We start from the raw sequence: 22,427 nt of genomic DNA, 5'->3' as shown, positions 1-22,427 counted from the left end.
AAACTTAAAAGCTTAAGCCACACCTCTACACTACACCACCTTTCACAATTTCTTCTCAGATAAGCATCATCCCCATCAGTGAAGAAACTCGTACCTCATAATAGGAAAAACAGGCCTAAAGATTCAATGTGTGTCTTGGGAGGTCCCATCTATGCGATATCTTCCTGGGACCAGAAAAGGCCCCAGGAAGATCCATCTCTGCACCCCTGAAAGCTTACCACCAAGGAAAATGACTAGGTCCATAGATTTCCTCCCTCAAACCAGCTTACCTCACACATAGATCATTAGCAACTCCGCCCTTACTCACATTATCACAGTCACAAGAGTGGTTAGGGAGAAAAGCACTAACCAGGGGAACTAAAACAGAGGCAATCCAGGCCAAGCTGGGCTGGTGGCAGATATCTTGCTCCTTACGCTCGGGTGCATAATGCGACTCACCACAGTGCCTTTTTCACAGACCCTTTTGAACGTTTCTCCACAGAATCCAACAGCTCAAGTTAGTTCATGACGCTTCAAGGTCAACAATCGTCAAGAGAAAAACATGCAATATGTCTTACAATGTTGGATTCCTTACAAACAGGACAAGGAGATAACCATGTAGACAAAACCAGAGCATTTGAAAACATCTGTATTCTACAAACACACCAGTGAATGCTATAAATAAGGTACTATGACATAAAACAAAATGAAAACTAGATGTGAGACTCTTCTCTTCAGTGTACAGACTTCATGGCAGTTGCTGCACACTATCTAGCTACTTAGATCTTTAACTCTCTGTTCTGTTAATACCAAATGAGGCCCAAGTGTGTCAACCTGTTTCCCACAGAAACCAAAAAGTCTACATGCATCTCTTTTCTCCTGTGCCCTTTCACCTTACCTGCTCCCAATTCTCCACCAACGTCCTCCTCTTTCTCTAATTATTCTCCTCTTCATTTTGCTTGGCCTTGCCCCCAAGCATGCAAGACAGAGAGTCCTAGAGGTCCAAGATTCTAGAGTGGCTGTTTGCAAGGCGGAGGAGATTACAGTAACTGCCACACTGTATATACTTCTGTGCAAAGAAAAAGGGACAGTGTTCAGAATGTCTCTCACATATAACAAGAGCTGGAGATGGCAGGATACCTGTGTGGCCCAAGGAACTAGAGCTAGCAAATTATGGGCCAAACAATTGCAACCAAAGGCTGGAAGAGGAAAGGTCTGCAACCAGCTCTGTCTCCTAGCTCTCTGGTATTTGCTGCCAACGGGCAGAGTCTATTTCGTGAAGCATCAAGCACTGAAAAGAAGACTCCTGCTGCTGGAAGGTGACAGGAAGTAACGTCCAATGCAAGATCAAGGCTTGTCCTCGAAGCAATGCCCATAATGGAAGAAAAAAAAAAAAGAGAAAGCGGAAGAGAAACGTTAAGTCGCAAGTCCAACCTGGCCCCCAGCCTAGCCCAGCCCAAGGAAGGTAGGAGTCAAGGAGAAGAAACTAAAAGAGAAGAGCCTTGGACCACAACATTCTCCACAAGGTACACTCAACAAACTTCACCCTACTCTTGAACCAAGTTACAAAGAGAGCTTCTTAATCCCTACTTTGGCTCCTTAAAAGCTGCTATCAGTTCACTCATTAGACACATATGATTTCAGAACAACTGTAATAGTTCAAACTAGATGGCTCTTTCCTTCCTAAGGATTATTAATTAAAGAAGATCTATATAGCTCTAAGTATATGATACATAAAATAGAATACTCTGTAGAATATAAGTAACTCTTAGTTCAGTGTATTAATGAACGTCTGTAAGAAATGTGGCAATGATTTCCCTAATGGAAGAGCCTGGGGGAGGTAAATCTGTCTTCTAGGATTTCCTCCTCCCCAAAGCTCAGAAACTCAGGTGTTGTTTTAGCTCTCCTACACTCTCTTCACCCAAGCCCGCCTTCCTGTTGGGGATCGGACCTCCCTATTGGCTCTCTCATACCTTTCAACTGCCTGCTTTGTGACATCACTCTCCTCCCAAACCTACTACCACTTGGTAGAGCCTTGGGGTTTCCGTGGAGCTGTTTGGACCAGTAACCAGTGACCTCTGTACTGGACACGTGCGCCGTTCAGCTGCAGCCACTCGGACATCCTCTAGTGTTGTCTCCTCATCCCTTGTACCTGCAGTGGATGCTTCCTCTTCTCTGACCATGTCAGGTAAGAAAAGAAACTTTGGAAAGTTTTGCGTTCGATTTCTTTTGCCCCTAAATTGAGTAAGTAGGAGATTCAAAATAGCATGGAATAATGAGGGAAAGTATTGAACTACACGTCTGGAGACCTAATTTCAGTTTTGACTTTGACGTTTACTATCTGTGTGACTTTGGACAAATCACTGGCTGTCTCACAAAGCCTGTTGCTTTCCTTAACTGTTACGTTAGGATACCACGTTGGGTTGATCACTCTGATCCCCTTCTTTTCCAGTATTGAGCCTTAAAGGGTACCCATGTAGAAAACGAAATCAGACACTTCTCAAGAGTGTTTCAACAGAAACATAGAAAAGCCAGGGGACATAGAAAACTAGCAATATATACCAAGATGTTTCATCTCTAATGGTCTCCCTCCACTAGGATTTCGACTAGTTGAAAAGAGAGAATAGGGAGAGAGGATGGAGAGTACTGGGCTCTACAGGGAGGCACAGAGTCGAGCGTAAGGAAGTTTAGGATGGTTTTCATTAGCACAGGCCAACAGGCACCAAGAGATGGGAGAAAATGTAAGAATGAAGAGGGAAAGCATAGAGGAGCTCTCAAGAAAAACGGAGTTTGCAATGGAATGCTGATGGGAACCAAAGATTTTCAATTAAAGCAGAAACAGCACAGAGGGAAACCTGCTCAGAGCAGGGCAAAACCAAGTTGATGGTAGCAAACCCTTACATTAACAGACTTAAGAAGGAAAGTAAGGCCAGAACAGGGGATCACCGGGAAAGGCAGCTTATCAGAAAAGTCATACTCCGTTTTCTTTCTTTTATTGCCTCTCTGAATACAGTTGGCCACTTGACAGTTTTGAATATAAACATTTTAGAAATACGTTTTAGAAATGATGCCTCCTATAAACAAGCAACCACAGTGGTTATCTAGGGGGCTGCTTTTCAGTGTTTTATTCTTTCTAATTTTTAAACTAGGTAGACATTTCACCAATTCAACATTTTAAGTGATATCTTCTAAATTGAATCAGAAGGACTATTTTCCTTGGTGTGATATGTAGGTTCTAAGGCAAGGCTGCTTTTCATTTTTACAGTTATTTCCTTCCTAACACAGAGAGCACATTGATCAACAGCCATCGTTCGCTTGTAGAGCTTAGCTACCGAAGAAGAAGAAGAAAAAGTCAAGCCCCACATCTCTAATTCCCCCCCCCACTTAGGGAATTCCCTGGCGGTCCAGTGCTTAGGACTCGGTGCTTTCACGGCCAGGGCCACGCGGCGCGGCCAAAGAAACAAAACAAACAAACATCCACGTTTATCGAAAACCATATTGTGGAGTCCTGTGGATTTTCTTACATTTGAAAATCTTTTTTAATTGGATTCTAGGCATGATGGTTTTTTGAGGTTTTGGGATGCCATCTTCTTGGATGCTGAAGATGATTCTAATCTAAGTTCTAGGATAAATCCAAAAACCTTCCTGATACATTTTAAGCTTCCTTTCTGCTTATTATATAAGCTATATTCATTGAAATATATATTTCTCCTAGGCTTAATACCTCTTACTTGCTGGGTAAAAATATGAAGGAGCACAATAATGAAACTCTTTTACACTTATTATTTTGCTGTCTGCTTCGTACCGGTTTTCATTGAAATACTTGTCTATATGTGTTGTGGCTACCTATACATGCACATTTATTGCATTCTGTTGCTTGTTATGCATTTTTTACTGACATACCTTCTCTGTCTGTATGCATTGGCTAGGAATTCATTCACCTCTATCACCTCCATCGTGTCTTCTGGTTAATAGTATTCACTAAAATAGAGTGGGCAAAATTCACTTTCATAATATTGCATGGATAGTACAGAATGCCATTTGTTAGTAAATTCATTAGGCTTCGATACTTGCCACATACCCCAGTTTTCATTAATATCTATGGATTTCTTTTTCGTTAACGTAATATGCTTGTCATGATTTTTCTTTGTCTTTCTAGAACTTATTGTATCTTCCTCCATATAAATCATACGCAATAGATCAGCTTATTCATCTATTAATTATTACTGCTATTATTATTGGTGGTGGTGTTATAACCACTTTACAGGTGAGGAATCTGAAGTAATCAGATAACTCTTCCCTTTCCAAAAGCACTTAAGAAATCCACTTTCGGGTAATCATTTTGAGGTAGGATGAGAAACCAGGCTTGAAGAGGGCAAAAATGACTCTTTCAATTCACCAGTTGGACTGAGCTGTACGTCACCTCTAGGTAATAGCGTGGGAACTGCACAAGCAAAGGGAGACACTGAAGACGACAATGGTAACAGCCGTACTGTTTTCTAATGGACAAAAAAAATGCCTATATTATAAGTTCTATTTCTCCTGCTTTCTGGCAGTATCATGCTCAGAGTGGAGTCCTGGCAAGGAAGTCAGGATACTTAGGTTCTGAAACCTGGTAATGATACTAACATAATGAGAGAACTTGAACAAGTCAACCCGACCTCTCTGAGCCTCAGTTTCCTTACGAAATGAGACTGAGAACATCGAAGTTCTCTAAGGGCCTCCTAGTTCTAAAATGCTTCCAGTCTAGGAAATAGCATAGAAGTCAATACGAGTGCAGGCTGAAGGGAAAGACAGGGCAGGGAGAAGGTTGCTTCCAGCCTAGAGAACAATCTCTGAACCACACCACTTGGCTCTTCTGCCCGTCTGTGCCCAAGATGGGAGCACAGGCAGTTAATAGAGAAGAGTGGAAAACTGCTCAGTCCTTACAGCCATCATTAACTGTCTGATTTTGGGTTTCTCAGGAAGTAGTGATAGTAGAGGTGTCCTGATAGCAAGAACCTTCAGATGATGCCGTTCCTCAAACGTAGTGAGAATTTCTCAACCTCCCTGAGTTTTTCATGACCCTCTTGTTCTTACAGAAAATTTCCAACATCCATCTCTACTTGGAACTCTAAATTCTCTGCAGCATTCTCCTCCTGTGGTGAGCAATGCAACTTCCCTAACACGAAGTGTCTGCAACTTCTCCAGAGTCTCTGCCCCTGCCGTCAGTTCGGCATCGGCTACCGGTACCCCTTTCCAGACACTCATGGGTAGTGCCTACCTTTACCAACATTCTAGCACGACTATGTTATCTGGAGTTACTGACCACAGCCAGATCTCCACTTCAGCTGCTTCCTATCCAGGTGTTCTTGAGTGGGACATCACAGCAAGCACTGAAAAGAATTCTTCTTCACTCGGAGACTTTACTCTGGCACTCACTGACCGCCACACAGCTGCCTCCTCCATGTTTCTGGCAGCCCAGGATGATAAAACTTCAGACGCCAAGAACATGGTCCCTCTACATCCATCGCTTTCTGCCAGCCTTGCTCAGGGAACACCATCTCAGATTCCAAATCAGGGGCAGAGCCGCCTGCCACTTCCCTGCCAGGAAGGAAGCCAGGTATATTACTATCACCAAGGCACACTGGAGTCTTTACTGTATGGAGAACTTGGCTCCTGCCCGCAATCCTACGGCTCGGCGTCATACACAGGAAGTCGGGCCTCTGGGCAACCAGAAATGGGAATGGGACTGAAGGAGATTCAGCCCACAAATATCCGACCACCAGCTTCCACCTCTGCAGTCTGCCACCCTGTGTCTGCTCAACGCATCACAGAAACAAGTTTTCAAGGTGAGTATAACAAACGCCAGAGAAAGTTGAAGAATGAGGTCGGCACTCAAAAATGGGGTCAAATCGACAGCTGGGAAGGGGTGTAGAGGCAGGTAGAATTTAGATCCTGAGCCTTTAATAACCACTACCTTCGCTCAGTGCCCTCTGTTTTTAGACTCTCTATGAGAACACCTAGGGCTTCCCTGGTGGCGCCGTGGTTAAGAATCCGCCTGCCAATGCAATGCGGGGGACACGGGTTCGAGCCCTGGTCTGCGAAGATCCCACATGCCGTGCAGCAACTAAGCGCATGTGCCACAACGACGGAGCCTGCATTCTAGAGCCCGTGAGCCTCAACTACCGAAGCCCACGTGCCTACAGCCCATGCTCCGCAACAAAGAGAAGCCACCGCGATGAGAAGCCCGCACACCGCAACCAAGAGTAGCCCCCGCTAGCCGCCAACTAGAGAAAGCCCGTGCACAGCAATGAGAGACCCAGTGCAGCCAAAAAAATAAATACGTAGAATAAATAAGTTCAAACAGTAAATAAATACATAAACATAAATTACAAAAAAAAGAACACCTAATGCAGGTGGGAAGGTGGGAGGGCCACTGTAGAGGTCATCTATGCTACATGTACAAGAACCCCGAGAGCACACCAATCGGTACCACACTTTTCACTGCTGTAGCCGATCGTTCCCCCTGTACTGCCACACTGTAGCACTCCCTTCCCTCATCTACTGCTATAGTCTCTTCGGAAGGTGTTTCAGAACTCTTGTTATGAGAGTGCCAGTTGAACTGTCCTCACTTCCTTCATTTATACCAGGATTGAAGACCTTGTGGTCCGAGATCCTGTCCAGAGAGCAAGCAGGCTAAGACTCTGTCTTTGTTGATGTATTTCATCAGCAAGGGCTCTACCCCCTCTCCTAGTTCATGGTGTGACGTGTTCTTGGCCTCTCGGGAAAGTGGGGAGAATGGAAAGGACCCTATATGAGAATGCTAGGCTTTGTAAAACATTTCAGGTTTTTAAAAATAAGACTCATTTTGTATTGGACTTATAAACAGTCCTATGAAATACAAAGCGAGCCGAGAATCAGCGACAGGAAAGGCTCACCAGTAAGAATTACAACAGTCACCGCTTACCTCGTAGCATAGGGCACTGTCCGTGATCCTTAAGAAGAGTTAGTAGAAATGCCTTGCCCAGCTTGCCCCTGAACCCCTTGAAAGGTACACGACTGCTGTGTTGGTGTTTAGGGGGAGCATCTCACTTACCAGGGACTGACTTCTCCCTTGATCCCTTTGTAGGGATGGAGACCTCCCCCCTGGTGATGAAAAATTCCCTGGGATTGCAACCTCCAAGCCAGACGTTTTGTGTGACACAAAGTCAAGAACTCCCCAAGTCCTGCAGTAGCAGAAACAGCCACATACTTGAGAGTAACCCACCATCTGAACTTGGGGACATTTCAGTGACAGCTCCAGTCCAGAGTGCCAGGCGTCTCCTGGCCCTGCCTCCAGCTCCAAGCCAGGGACAAATAGAGAGTAAGCACGTGGATGATATCAAAACCAAGCTTTCAAAGCCTCTGGATGCCTACCAGATCCCAACAGAGAACCAAGATCCTCCACTACTCCCTTTAGGAATCCCTGATATTCACCAGCCGCTGGCCTGCACCGATCCCCTCAGCCAAGAGGAGCAGCCTGGTTCTGAAAATGCTGATCTGGGAGAGAACAGCCGGAGTCGTCAGGACCTAGGGACACTTGAAAATGGGATTGAACCTAGCAGTGGTCTTGCAGACATTACTACACTGGCGGAGGATATTCACCTTCCCCAGCTCTTTAATCCTTTGAAAGATCTTGATCAATCCCAAGGTCCCAACGTGATCAAAGCTAAAGACACCAGAGCCATTAAGGTGAATCAGGTGCAGGAAAAGCCAAGTGTCATAAAGGTTCCCTCTGATCAACCCAGGAAGAACAAACAGAAAGCCTCTGAGCCTATCAGTGGCGCTCCCAAGGCCAAAATCCAGCCAAAGAATCCAGAGTGCCTGTTAGGGGGAGAAGTGGTTATATGCCACGCTGCAGTCAGTGACAGGGCTCCTGTGAACACGGCCAAGCACTCTCAAGGCAAACCTCAGAAAGCTGCATCCAGAAAGATCAGCAAAACTAAGAGCCACGGGCAGGAAAAGACCAAAAGGACCAGAGGGAGAAACAAGGCTGAGGAGAACAAGCAGTCAGGGAACAAAGTCAAGGCAGAAGAGAAGCCAGCAATCCCCCACACGAAGCGAAAGGAACACCAAACTGAGCTTCTCCAACAGAGCTTTCAAAAGCCTCGAACCTCCCTTGGCGTGCGCATGCTGGAGTCTGTGAAGGTTCTTCATGCGCTGGGGAAGAAGAATGAGACGAAAACTGGGCGCTCTTCCTGTCGGCTCTTGGGAAAGTCAAGCAACCCCAAAGACCCCCAGCCACCCCCAGCTATCCAGCCATGGCGGCATACCCCACGTGAGGGGAAGGGTCCTGAGAAAACGCAAGTCCAAGCCCAGAAACCAGACAGCAGTGCTGAAACAGAGTGTCCGTCTCCAGCCCAGTATGAGCGGCCTCCTCCTGGGAAGGTCAAGTTGATACCTCTGCCTTTTTCTGCCTGGGACAAGCCTCAAGCTCGACCCGCTCCTCGGAGGCCACAGTCTCTGGCCTCACATCGGCCTGCTGGGGCTTACCGTGCCCAGCCTGGTTCTACTGACTCAGCTCAACCTGCTGCAGCCAATTCATCCCAGCCAGCTCCTGCCTCTTTGCCAGGCCCCGCCAAACCAGCTCAGCCAACTGTGACCAACCCAACCCAACCGGCTTGGCCCAACCATACCCAGCCTCGTGTCCCTCAGTCTGCTGCTCCTAGGCCTGCACCCTCCAAAACTTCATCTGGCGCTCCTCTCCAGCGGGAGCCTGTTCCCCCTGCTGTGAATAAGCGCCAGTCCCCACCCAAGCTCCAAACCCAATTTCTACTCCAAGACTTCAGCAAGCAACGAGTTCCATGGAGGGAACCCAACGTGCCTGAGCCAGTCATGTCAAAGCCCATCGAACAAGAGCAGAGGCCAGAGCGAGAGGCCATGAAGAGGCGGGCTCAACAACAACGGGAGAATGCTGCCGGATACACCTCTTCGGGCAAGCTGCAATTTTTCACCGAGAGGGAAAACGAAATGGAAATTGCCGACTACTACGGATACGTCAAGTGAGAGCTGCTAGGATTCTTGGTGCCACCTTGGCTACCAGCTGTTCTTCCATACACAGGTAAGACAGGTATAGAACTGAGTAAGTAAATGGAATACAATTAATAGACGAGTAACAAACCTTTCGAATTTTCAGATGCTGCTAACTGGGGCGTGAGAAAGGAAGGACTGAAAGTTGGATGGGAGAATGAAGGAAAGGGGTAAAAACTGAGCAAAGAGGAAGGAACTTGGCCCAGGGCTAGGAAGGCCAAAAGAGACGTATGGATTTAGGAAAGGAAGCAGGAGCGAGGATGAAATGGCAGAAGTAAAAAGCAGGGTCAGAGGTCTGGGTTGAAAGAACACAATTGGAGTAGAGTTGAAGGTGACAGAAGATGAGTCTAGGTTTACTAGGAGAAATAGAAAAAGTCTCTCGGGGACGCTGGCCTTAAGTCTCACAACCACCAGATAGGTATTTCAGAAAACAAGAGGTTCAGGACACATCTCTGAAAGGTCTGAGTTGCCTTATTCAGGTGTGACTGTAGTGGGGGAATAGGGAAATCTACCAGAGAAGTGGCTAGGGCTCAGAGTTATCCTAGGGGCAGCTGACGACAGGGGCAGAGCCAAGGGAACTGCTGGATCAGGAGGCCCACGAACAAAGCAGGGGCATAGCCGCCTGTCACTTCCCTGCCAGGAAGGAAGCCAGGTATATTACTGTAACCAAGGCACACTGGGGTCTTTACTGTATGGAGAACTTGGCTCCTGCCCGCAATCCTACGGCTCGGCGTCACACACAGGAAGTAGGGCCTCTGGGCAACCAGAAATGGGAATGGGACTGAAGGAGATTCAGCCCACAAATATCCGACCACCAGCTTCCACCTCTGCAGTCTGCCACCCTGTGTCTGCTCAACGCATCACAGAAACAAGTTTTCAAGGTGAGTATACAGACGGCAGAGAAAAGTTGAACAATGAGGTCAGCATTCAAAAATGGGGTCAAATCGACAGCTGGGAAGGGGTGTAGAGACAGGTAGAATTTAGATCCTGAGCCTTTAATAACCACTACCTTCTCTCAGTGCTCTCTGTTTTTAGACTCTATATGAGAACACCTAGGGCTTCCCTGGTGGCGCCTGCCAATGCAGGGGACACGGGTTCGAGCCCTGGTCTGCGAAGATCCCACATGCCGTGCAGCAACTAAGCGCATGTGCCACGACGACGGAGCCTGCATTCTAGAGCCCGTGAGCCTCAACTACCGAAGCCCACGTGCCTACAGCCCATGCTCCGCAACAAGAGAAGCCACCGCGATGAGATGCCCGCACACCGCAACCGAGAGTAGCCCCCGCTAGCCGCCAACTAGAGAAAGCCCGTGCACAGCAATGAGAGACCCAGTGCAGCCAAAAACATAAATACGTAGAATAAATAAGTTCAAACAGTAAATAAATACATAAACATAAATTACAAAAAAAAAGAACACCTAATGCAGGTGGGAAGGTGGGAGGGCCACCGTAGAGGTCATCTATGCTACATGTACAAGAACCCCGAGAGCACACCAATCGGTACCACACTTTTCACTGCTGTAGCCGATCGTTCCCCCTGTACTGCCACACTGTAGCACTCCCTTCCCTCATCTACTGCTATAGTCTCTTCGGAAGGTGTTTCCGAACTCTTGTTATGAGAGTGCCAGTTGAACTGTCCTCACTTCCTTCATTTATACCAGGATTGAAGACCTTGTGGTCCGAGATCCTGTCCAGAGAGCAAGCAGGCTAAGGCTCTGTCTTTGTTGATGTATTTCATCACAAAGGGCTCTACCCCCTCTCCTAGTTCATGGTGTGACGTGTTCTTGGCCTCTCGGGAAAGTGGGGAGAATGGAAAGGACCCTATATGAGAATGCTAGGCTCTGTAAAACATTTCAGGTTTTTAAAAATAAGACTCATTTTGTATTGGACTGACAACAGTCCTATGAAATACAAAGAAAGCCGAGAATCAGTGACAGGAAAGGATCACCAGTAAGAACTACAGCAGTCACCGCTTACCTCGTAGCATAGGGCACTGTCCGTGATCCTTAAGAAGAGTTAGTAGAAATGCCTTGCCCATCTTGCCCCTGAACCCCTTGAAAGGTACACGACTGCTGTGTTGGTGTTTAGGGGGAGCATCTCACTTACCAGGGACTGACTTCTCCCTTGATTCCTCTGTAGTGATGGAGACTTCCCCGCTGATGAAAAATTCCCTGGGATTGCAACCTCCAAGCCAGACAGCTTTCCTATGGAATGACAGAGAACTTGTCAAGGTGAAACACCAGTCTGCGGGAGAAAGGGAGGAAGAGAATGATGGAAATCGTTTCTGGGAAACTATTTTTACATTATGTGTTGTTTGTTCCCGGTAAATAAACTGAAATCTTCTTAACAGTACAACAAAATCTAAACCACTAAAGCCAACAATACAGGAGTATAACGTTCGACAAAAATTTCTTTGGCTGCGCAGCATGTGGGATCTTAGCTCCCCAACCAGGGATTGAACCCACGCCTGCTGCGTTGGAAGCGCAGAGTCTTCACCACGGGACCACCGGGGAAGTCCCAGGACTATCACTTTTAAAGGAGAAGGTACAAACCCCTCGGTTCTATGAACTGGAGATTTTTAGTAAGAAGTCAATATATTTGTTGTTAGGCACATTTTATGTTAGGCTGTCTCCCTGCACAGGATGCAGGCGCCTTGAGAATGGAAGTCATATCCCTCTATAGTACGTCCCTCTTCTTTCTGCTTTGCAGTTTGCTGCTCCACTTGTTCAACCCCACCTAGTAATAACCTATACTTCCCTTGTTCCTGTTTTCCCATCTGGAAAACAGACAAAAGGCAACCAAACAACGCAAAGGTCTCAACAAATAAGGGATATCCAAAACCAGAGATGGCCAGAACTTCTGTACCCCTGATGAAATAGTCCTCATACAAAACCTGATAATCAAATTCCTTAATGCTAGGAATCACAGTGAAAAATAGTATCTGAACTGACTTCTGTCAGATGAGTGAGAACTAAGGTTAATTCAGTGTATCTGAAGCATAGAAAGTGAGGGCAAAAGTGGCACAAGATGGGGCTAGAGAAGCAGAGAGGATTCTAGACCACGCAGAGTCTTAAAGGCCAACAGTGTGTTTTCTATTCTCAAAACAATGCTTGTGAGCGATGTTTATGAGCAACGTTCCAACTTGCTTTGAAGGTTTCTTGTGTGAAGAGTGGATTGGAAGGAAACAAGATATATGGACACCAGTTAGGACCTAATCGCAACAGACAGGCAAGTTCAGTATTAGGAAGTTGAGGAAGAGCTGGCTGACAGATTCCAAAGAAATTCAGGAGATGAACTGAAGCGGGCTTAATGGGGTAGGAGATGGAGGAAAGGAAGGTCTTAGGGAATTCAAGGGTTTACTGCACACATGAGCAAAGTCTCAAAATTAATCATTTGAACGTACAGAGGCGGATCTCCCAAATGACACCGGTTAGGAAGCAACGGTACGCCCTTTAGAATTCCTAGAGACAACACAAATCAACTGTTTCGATGGAAAATTCGGCGGGACTCTTGATTTCCATGGGAATACAGAGAAAAGAGACACTGATCTGGCTTGCAGGTATATTTAGGAAGCTGTTAGCCGGACATCACCTACTAGTATCATGTAAGTAGGCCGTCCGAAGTAGGAAGCTTAGGGGAAAAACCTGGAGGAAAACTTAAAAGCTTAAGCCACACCTCTACACTACACCACCTTTCACAATTTCTTCTCAGATAAGCATCATCCCCATCAGTGAAGAAACTCGTTCGTACCTCATAATAGGAAAAACAGGCCTAAAGATTCAATGTGTGTCTTGGGAGGTCCCATCTATGCGATATCTTCCTGGGACCAGAAAAGGCCCCAGGAAGATCCATCTCTGCACCCCTGAAAGCTTACCACCAAGGAAAATGACTAGGTCCATAGATTTCCTCCCTCAAACCAGCTTACCTCACACATAGATCATTAGCAACTCCGCCCTTACTCACATTATCACAGTCACAAGAGTGGTTAGGGAGAAAAGCACTAACCAGGGGAACTAAAACAGAGGCAATCCAGGCCAAGCTGGGCTGGTGGCAGATATCTTGCTCCTTACGCTCGGGTGCATAATGCGACTCACCACAGTGCCTTTTTCACAGACCCTTTTGAACGTTTCTCCACAGAATCCAACAGCTCAAGTTAGTTCATGACGCTTCAAGGTCAACAATCGTCAAGAGAAAAACATGCAATATGTCTTACAATGTTGGATTCCTTACAAACAGGACAAGGAGATAACCATGTAGACAAAACCAGAGCATTTGAAAACATCTGTATTCTACAAACACACCAGTGAATGCTATAAATAAGGTACTATGACATAAAACAAAATGAAAACTAGATGTGAGACTGTTCTCTTCAGTGTACAGACTTCATGGCAGTTGCTGCACACTATCTAGCTACTTAGATCTTTAACTCTCTGTTCTGTTAATACCAAATGAGGCCCAAGTGTGTCAACCTGTTTCCCACAGAAACCAAAAAGTCTACATGCATCTCTTTTCTCCTGTGCCCTTTCACCTTACCTGCTCCCAATTCTCCACCAACGTCCTCCTCTTTCTCTAATTATTCTCCTCTTCATTTTGCTTGGCCTTGCCCCCAAGCATGCAAGACAGAGAGTCCTAGAGGTCCAAGATTCTAGAGTGGCTGTTTGCAAGGCGGAGGAGATTACAGTAACTGCCACACTGTATATACTTCTGTGCAAAGAAAAAGGGACAGTGTTCAGAATGTCTCTCACATATAACAAGAGCTGGAGATGGCAGGATACCTGTGTGGCCCAAGGAACTAGAGCTAGCAAATTATGGGCCAAACAATTGCAACCAAAGGCTGGAAGAGGAAAGGTCTGCAACCAGCTCTGTCTCCTAGCTCTCTGGTATTTGCTGCCAACGGGCAGAGTCTATTTCGTGAAGCATCAAGCACTGAAAAGAAGACTCCTGCTGCTGGAAGGTGACAGGAAGTAACGTCCAATGCAAGATCAAGGCTTGTCCTCGAAGCAATGCCCATAATGGAAGAAAAAAAAAAAAGAGAAAGCGGAAGAGAAACGTTAAGTCGCAAGTCCAACCTGGCCCCCAGCCTAGCCCAGCCCAAGGAAGGTAGGAGTCAAGGAGAAGAAACTAAAAGAGAAGAGCCTTGGACCACAACATTCTCCACAAGGTACACTCAACAAACTTCACCCTACTCTTGAACCAAGTTACAAAGAGAGCTTCTTAATCCCTACTTTGGCTCCTTAAAAGCTGCTATCAGTTCACTCATTAGACACATATGATTTCAGAACAACTGTAATAGTTCAAACTAGATGGCTCTTTCCTTCCTAAGGATTATTAATTAAAGAAGATCTATATAGCTCTAAGTATATGATACATAAAATAGAATACTCTGTAGAATATAAGTAACTCTTAGTTCAGTGTATTAATGAACGTCTGTAAGAAATGTGGCAATGATTTCCCTAATGGAAGAGCCTGGGGGAGGTAAATCTGTCTTCTAGGATTTCCTCCCCAGAGCTCAGAAACTCAGGTGTTGTTTTAGCTCTCCTACACTCTCTTCACCCAAGCCCGCCTTCCTGTTGGGGATCGGACCTCCCTATTGGCTCTCTCATACCTTTCAACTGCCTGCTTTGTGACATCACTCTCCTACCAAACCTACTACCACTTGGTAGAGTCTTGGGGTTTCCGTGGAGCTGTTTGGACCAGTAACCAGTGACCTCTGTACTGGACACGTGCGCCGTTCAGCTGCAGCCACTCGGACATCCTCTAGTGTTGTCTCCTCATCCCTTGTACCTGCAGTGGATGCTTCCTCTTCTCTGACCATGTCAGGTAAGAAAAGAAACTTTGGAAAGTTTTGCGTTCGATTTCTTTTGCCCCTAAATTGAGTAAGTAGGAGATTCAAAATAGCATGGAATAATGAGGGAAAGTATTGAACTACAAGTCTGGAGACCTAATTTCAGTTTTGACTTTGACGTTTACTATCTGTGTGACTTTGGACAAATCACTGGCTGTCTCACAAAGCCTGTTGCTTTCCTTAACTGTTACGTTAGGATACCACGTTGGGTTGATCACTCTGATCCCCTTCTTTTCCAGTATTGAGCCTTAAAGGGTACCCATGTAGAAAACGAAATCAGACACTTCTCAAGAGTGTTTCAACAGAAACATAGAAAAGCCAGGGGACATAGAAAACTAGCAATATATACCAAGATGTTTCATCTCTAATGGTCTCCCTCCACTAGGATTTCGACTAGTTGAAAAGAGAGAATAGGGAGAGAGGATGGAGAGTACTGGGCTCTACAGGGAGGCACAGAGTCGAGCGTAAGGAAGTTTAGGATGGTTTTCATTAGCACAGGCCAACAGGCACCAAGAGATGGGAGAAAATGTAAGAATGAAGAGGGAAAGCATAGAGGAGCTCTCAAGAAAAACGGAGTTTGCAATGGAATGCTGATGGGAACCAAAGATTTTCAATTAAAGCAGAAACAGCACAGAGGGAAACCTGCTCAGAGCAGGGCAAAACCAAGTTGATGGTAGCAAACCCTTACATTAACAGACTAAGAAGGAAAGTAAGGCCAGAACAGGGGATCACCAGGAAAGGCAGCTTATCAGAAAAGTCATACTCCGTTTTCTTTCTTTTATTGCCTCTCTGAATACAGTTGGCCACTTGACAGTTTTGAATATAAACATTTTAGAAATACGTTTTAGAAATGATGCCTCCTATAAACAAGCAACCACAGTGGTTATCTAGGGGGCTGCTTTTCAGTGTTTTATTCTTTCTAATTTTTAAACTAGGTAGACATTTCACCAATTCAACATTTTAAGTGATATCTTCTAAATTGAATCAGAAGGACTATTTTCCTTGGTGTGATATGTAGGTTCTAAGGCAAGGCTGCTTTTCATTTTTACAGTTATTTCCTTCCTAACACAGAGAGCACATTGATCAACAGCCATCGTTCGCTTGTAGAGCTTAGCTACCGAAGAAGAAGAAGAAAAAGTCAAGCCCCACATCTCTAATTCCCCCCCCCACTTAGGGAATTCCCTGGCGGTCCAGTGCTTAGGACTCGGTGCTTTCACGGCCAGGGCCACGCGGCGCGGCCAAAGAAACAAAACAAACAAACATCCACGTTTATCGAAAACCATATTGTGGAGTCCTGTGGATTTTCTTACATTTGAAAATCTTTTTTAATTGGATTCTAGGCATGATGGTTTTTTGAGGTTTTGGGATGCCATCTTCTTGGATGCTGAAGATGATTCTAATCTAAGTTCTAGGATAAATCCAAAAACCTTCCTGATACATTTTAAGCTTCCTTTCTGCTTATTATATAAGCTATATTCATTGAAATATATATTTCTCCTAGGCTTAATACCTCTTACTTGCTGGGTAAAAATATGAAGGAGCACAATAATGAAACTCTTTTACACTTATTATTTTGCTGTCTGCTTCGTACCGGTTTTCATTGAAATACTTGTCTATATGTGTTGTGGCTACCTATACATGCACATTTATTGCATTCTGTTGCTTGTTATGCATTTTTTACTGACATACCTTCTCTGTCTGTATGCATTGGCTAGGAATTCATTCACCTCTATCACCTCCATCGTGTCTTCTGGTTAATAGTATTCACTAAAATAGAGTGGGCAAAATTCACTTTCATAATATTGCATGGATAGTACAGAATGCCATTTGTTAGTAAATTCATTAGGCTTCGATACTTGCCACATACCCCAGTTTTCATTAATATCTATGGATTTCTTTTTCGTTAACGTAATATGCTTGTCATGATTTTTCTTTGTCTTTCTAGAACTTATTGTATCTTCCTCCATATAAATCATACGCAATAGATCAGCTTATTCATCTATTAATTATTACTGCTATTATTATTGGTGGTGGTGTTATAACCACTTTACAGGTGAGGAATCTGAAGTAATCAGATAACTCTTCCCTTTCCAAAAGCACTTAAGAAATCCACTTTCGGGTAATCATTTTGAGGTAGGATGAGAAACCAGGCTTGAAGAGGGCAAAAATGACTCTTTCAATTCACCAGTTGGACTGAGCTGTACGTCACCTCTAGGTAATAGCGTGGGAACTGCACAAGCAAAGGGAGACACTGAAGACGACAATGGTAACAGCCGTACTGTTTTCTAATGGACAAAAAAAATGCCTATATTATAAGTTCTATTTCTCCTGCTTTCTGGCAGTATCATGCTCAGAGTGGAGTCCTGGCAAGGAAGTCAGGATACTTAGGTTCTGAAACCTGGTAATGATACTAACATAATGAGAGAACTTGAACAAGTCAACCCGACCTCTCTGAGCCTCAGTTTCCTTACGAAATGAGACTGAGAACATCGAAGTTCTCTAAGGGCCTCCTAGTTCTAAAATGCTTCCAGTCTAGGAAATAGCATAGAAGTCAATACGAGTGCAGGCTGAAGGGAAAGACAGGGCAGGGAGAAGGTTGCTTCCAGCCTAGAGAACAATCTCTGAACCACACCACTTGGCTCTTCTGCCCGTCTGTGCCCAAGATGGGAGCACAGGCAGTTAATAGAGAAGAGTGGAAAACTGCTCAGTCCTTACAGCCATCATTAACTGTCTGATTTTGGGTTTCTCAGGAAGTAGTGATAGTAGAGGTGTCCTGATAGCAAGAACCTTCAGATGATGCCGTTCCTCAAACGTAGTGAGAATTTCTCAACCTCCCTGAGTTTTTCATGACCCTCTTGTTCTTACAGAAAATTTCCAACATCCATCTCTACTTGGAACTCTAAATTCTCTGCAGCATTCTCCTCCTGTGGTGAGCAATGCAACTTCCCTAACACGAAGTGTCTGCAACTTCTCCAGAGTCTCTGCCCCTGCCGTCAGTTCGGCATCGGCTACCGGTACCCCTTTCCAGACACTCATGGGTAGTGCCTACCTTTACCAACATTCTAGCACGACTATGTTATCTGGAGTTACTGACCACAGCCAGATCTCCACTTCAGCTGCTTCCTATCCAGGTGTTCTTGAGTGGGACATCACAGCAAGCACTGAAAAGAATTCTTCTTCACTCGGAGACTTTACTCTGGCACTCACTGACCGCCACACAGCTGCCTCCTCCATGTTTCTGGCAGCCCAGGATGATAAAACTTCAGACGCCAAGAACATGGTCCCTCTACATCCATCGCTTTCTGCCAGCCTTGCTCAGGGAACACCATCTCAGATTCCAAATCAGGGGCAGAGCCGCCTGTCACTTCCCTGCCAGGAAGGAAGCCAGGTATATTACTGTAACCAAGGCACACTGGGGTCTTTACTGTATGGAGAACTTGGCTCCTGCCCGCAATCCTACGGCTCGGCGTCATACACAGGAAGTCGGGCCTCTGGGCAACCAGAAATGGGAATGGGACTGAAGGAGATTCAGCCCACAAATATCCGACCACCAGCTTCCACCTCTGCAGTCTGCCACCCTGTGTCTGCTCAACGCATCACAGAAACAAGTTTTCAAGGTGAGTATAACAAACGCCAGAGAAAGTTGAAGAATGAGGTCGGCATTCAAAAATGGGGTCAAATCGACAGCTGGGAAGGGGTGTAGAGACAGGTAGAATTTAGATCCTGAGCCTTTAATAACCACTACCTTCTCTCAGTGCTCTCTGTTTTTAGACTCTATATGAGAACACCTAGGGCTTCCCTGGTGGCGCCTGCCAATGCAGGGGACACGGGTTCGAGCCCTGGTCTGCGAAGATCCCACATGCCGTGCAGCAACTAAGCGCATGTGCCACAACGACGGAGCCTGCATTCTAGAGCCCGTGAGCCTCAACTACCGAAGCCCACGTGCCTACAGCCCATGCTCCGCAACAAGAGAAGCCACCGCGATGAGATGCCCGCACACCGCAACCGAGAGTAGCCCCCGCTAGCCGCCAACTAGAGAAAGCCCGTGCACAGCAATGAGAGACCCAGTGCAGCCAAAAAAATAAATACGTAGAATAAATAAGTTCAAACAGTAAATAAATACATAAACATAAATTACAAAAAAAAAGAACACCTAATGCAGGTGGGAAGGTGGGAGGGCCACTGTAGAGGTCATCTATGCTACATGTACAAGAACCCCGAGAGCACACCAATCGGTACCACACTTTTCACTGCTGTAGCCGATCATTCCCCCTGTACTGCCACACTGTAGCACTCCCTTCCCTCATCTACTGCTATAGTCTCTTTGGAAGGTGTTTCCGAACTCTTGTTATCAGAGTGCCAGTTGAACTGTCCTCACTTCCTTCATTTATACCAGGATTGAAGACCTTGTGGTCCGAGATCCTGTCCAGAGAGCAAGCAGGCTAAGGCTCTGTCTTTGTTGATGTATTTCATCAGAAAGGGCTCTACCCCCTCTCCTAGTTCATGGTGTGAAGTGTTCTTGGCCTCTCGGGAAAGTGGGGAGAATGGAAAGGACCCTATATGAGAATGCTAGGCTCTGTAAAACATTTCAGGTTTTTAAAAATAAGACTCATTTTGTATTGGACTGACAACAGTCCTATGAAATACAAAGAAGGCCGAGAATCAGTGACAGGAAAGGATCACCAGTAAGAACTACAGCAGTCACCGCTTACCTCGTAGCATAGGGCACTGTCCGTGATCCTTAAGAAGAGTTAGTAGAAATGCCTTGCCCATCTTGCCCCTGAACCCCTTGAAAGGTACACGACTGCTGTGTTGGTGTTTAGGGGGAGCATCTCACTTACCAGGGACTGACTTCTCCCTTGATTCCTCTGTAGTGATGGAGACTTCCCCGCTGATGAAAAATTCCCTGGGATTGCAACCTCCAAGCCAGACAGCTTTCCTATGGAATGACAGAGAACTTGTCAAGGTGAAACACCAGTCTGCGGGAGAAAGGGAGGAAGAGAATGATGGAAATCGTTTCTGGGAAACTATTTTTACATTATGTGTTGTTTGTTCCCGGTAAATAAACTGAAATCTTCTTAACAGTACAACAAAATCTAAACCACTAAAGCCAACAATACAGGAGTATAACGTTCGACAAAAATTTCTTTGGCTGCGCAGCATGTGGGATCTTAGCTCCCCAACCAGGGATTGAACCCACGCCTGCTGCGTTGGAAGCGCAGAGTCTTCACCACGGGACCACCGGGGAAGTCCCAGGACTATCACTTTTAAAGGAGAAGGTACAAACCCCTCGGTTCTATGAACTGGAGATTTTTAGTAAGAAGTCAATATATTTGTTGTTAGGCACATTTTATGTTAGGCTGTCTCCCTGCACAGGATGCAGGCGCCTTGAGAATGGAAGTCATATCCCTCTATAGTACGTCCCTCTTCTTTCTGCTTTGCAGTTTGCTGCTCCACTTGTTCAACCCCACCTAGTAATAACCTATACTTCCCTTGTTCCTGTTTTCCCATCTGGAAAACAGACAAAAGGCAACCAAACAACGCAAAGGTCTCAACAAATAAGGGATATCCAAAACCAGAGATGGCCAGAACTTCTGTACCCCTGATGAAATAGTCCTCATACAAAACCTGATAATCAAATTCCTTAATGCTAGGAATCACAGTGAAAAATAGTATCTGAACTGACTTCTGTCAGATGAGTGAGAACTAAGGTTAATTCAGTGTATCTGAAGCATAGAAAGTGAGGGCAAAAGTGGCACAAGATGGGGCTAGAGAAGCAGAGAGGATTCTAGACCACGCAGAGTCTTAAAGGCCAACAGTGTGTTTTCTATTCTCAAAACAATGCTTGTGAGCGATGTTTATGAGCAACGTTCCAACTTGCTTTGAAGGTTTCTTGTGTGAAGAGTGGATTGGAAGGAAACAAGATATATGGACACCAGTTAGGACCTAATCGCAACAGACAGGCAAGTTCAGTATTAGGAAGTTGAGGAAGAGCTGGCTGACAGATTCCAAAGAAATTCAGGAGATGAACTGAAGCGGGCTTAATGGGGTAGGAGATGGAGGAAAGGAAGGTCTTAGGGAATTCAAGGGTTTACTGCACACATGAGCAAAGTCTCAAAATTAATCATTTGAACGTACAGAGGCGGATCTCCCAAATGACACCGGTTAGGAAGCAACGGTACGCCCTTTAGAATTCCTAGAGACAACACAAATCAACTGTTTCGATGGAAAATTCGGCGGGACTCTTGATTTCCATGGGAATACAGAGAAAAGAGACACTGATCTGGCTTGCAGGTATATTTAGGAAGTTGTTAGCCGGACATCACCTACTAGTATCATGTAAGTAGGCCGTCCGAAGTAGGAAGCTTAGGGGAAAAACCTGGAGGAAAACTTAAAAGCTTAAGCCACACCTCTACACTACACCACCTTTCACAATTTCTTCTCAGATAAGCATCATCCCCATCAGTGAAGAAACTCGTTCGTACCTCATAATAGGAAAAACAGGCCTAAAGATTCAATGTGTGTCTTGGGAGGTCCCATCTATGCGATATCTTCCTGGGACCAGAAAAGGCCCCAGGAAGATCCATCTCTGCACCCCTGAAAGCTTACCACCAAGGAAAATGACTAGGTCCATAGATTGCCTCCCTCAAACCAGCTTACCTCACACATAGATCATTAGCAACTCCGCCCTTACTCACATTATCACAGTCACAAGAGTGGTTAGGGAGAAAAGCACTAACCAGGGGAACTAAAACAGAGGCAATCCAGGCCAAGCTGGGCTGGTGGCAGATATCTTGCTCCTTACGCTCGGGTGCATAATGCGACTCACCACAGTGCCTTTTTCACAGACCCTTTTGAACGTTTCTCCACAGAATCCAACAGCTCAAGTTAGTTCATGACGCTTCAAGGTCAACAATCGTCAAGAGAAAAACATGCAATATGTCTTACAATGTTGGATTCCTTACAAACAGGACAAGGAGATAACCATGTAGACAAAACCAGAGCATTTGAAAACATCTGTATTCTACAAACACACCAGTGAATGCTATAAATAAGGTACTATGACATAAAACAAAATGAAAACTAGATGTGAGACTCTTCTCTTCAGTGTACAGACTTCATGGCAGTTGCTGCACACTATCTAGCTACTTAGATCTTTAACTCTCTGTTCTGTTAATACCAAATGAGGCCCAAGTGTGTCAACCTGTTTCCCACAGAAACCAAAAAGTCTACATGCATCTCTTTTCTCCTGTGCCCTTTCACCTTACCTGCTCCCAATTCTCCACCAACGTCCTCCTCTTTCTCTAATTATTCTCCTCTTCATTTTGCTTGGCCTTGCCCCCAAGCATGCAAGACAGAGAGTCCTAGAGGTCCAAGATTCTAGAGTGGCTGTTTGCAAGGCGGAGGAGATTACAGTAACTGCCACACTGTATATACTTCTGTGCAAAGAAAAAGGGACAGTGTTCAGAATGTCTCTCACATATAACAAGAGCTGGAGATGGCAGGATACCTGTGTGGCCCAAGGAACTAGAGCTAGCAAATTATGGGCCAAA

General features: G+C 45.4%; 1 protein-coding gene across 1 annotated transcript in view; it reads right to left on the bottom strand.

Annotated features, from left to right (window-relative positions):
* Positions 1–19,853, bottom strand: part of LOC309622194 (uncharacterized protein) — a gene marked incomplete at its 5' end in the record, with an annotated part of 79,363 nt that extends 59,510 nt beyond the window's left edge. The window contains 2 exons of the mRNA XM_082409320.1: positions 11,136–11,273; positions 19,716–19,853. Coding sequence (XP_082265446.1) covers positions 11,136–11,273; positions 19,716–19,853 — 276 coding nt within the window. The remainder of the gene's footprint in view (positions 1–11,135; positions 11,274–19,715) is intronic.
* Positions 19,854–22,427: the final 2,574 nt, after the last annotated feature.

Source organism: Balaenoptera borealis (genome assembly GCF_965194805.1).
Source record: "Balaenoptera borealis genome assembly, contig: HAP1_SCAFFOLD_1787, whole genome shotgun sequence".
NCBI lineage: Eukaryota > Metazoa > Chordata > Mammalia > Artiodactyla > Balaenopteridae > Balaenoptera > Balaenoptera borealis.
The sequence above is the reverse complement of the archived record's forward strand: the minus strand, read 5'-3'. Positions and strand labels throughout refer to the sequence as shown.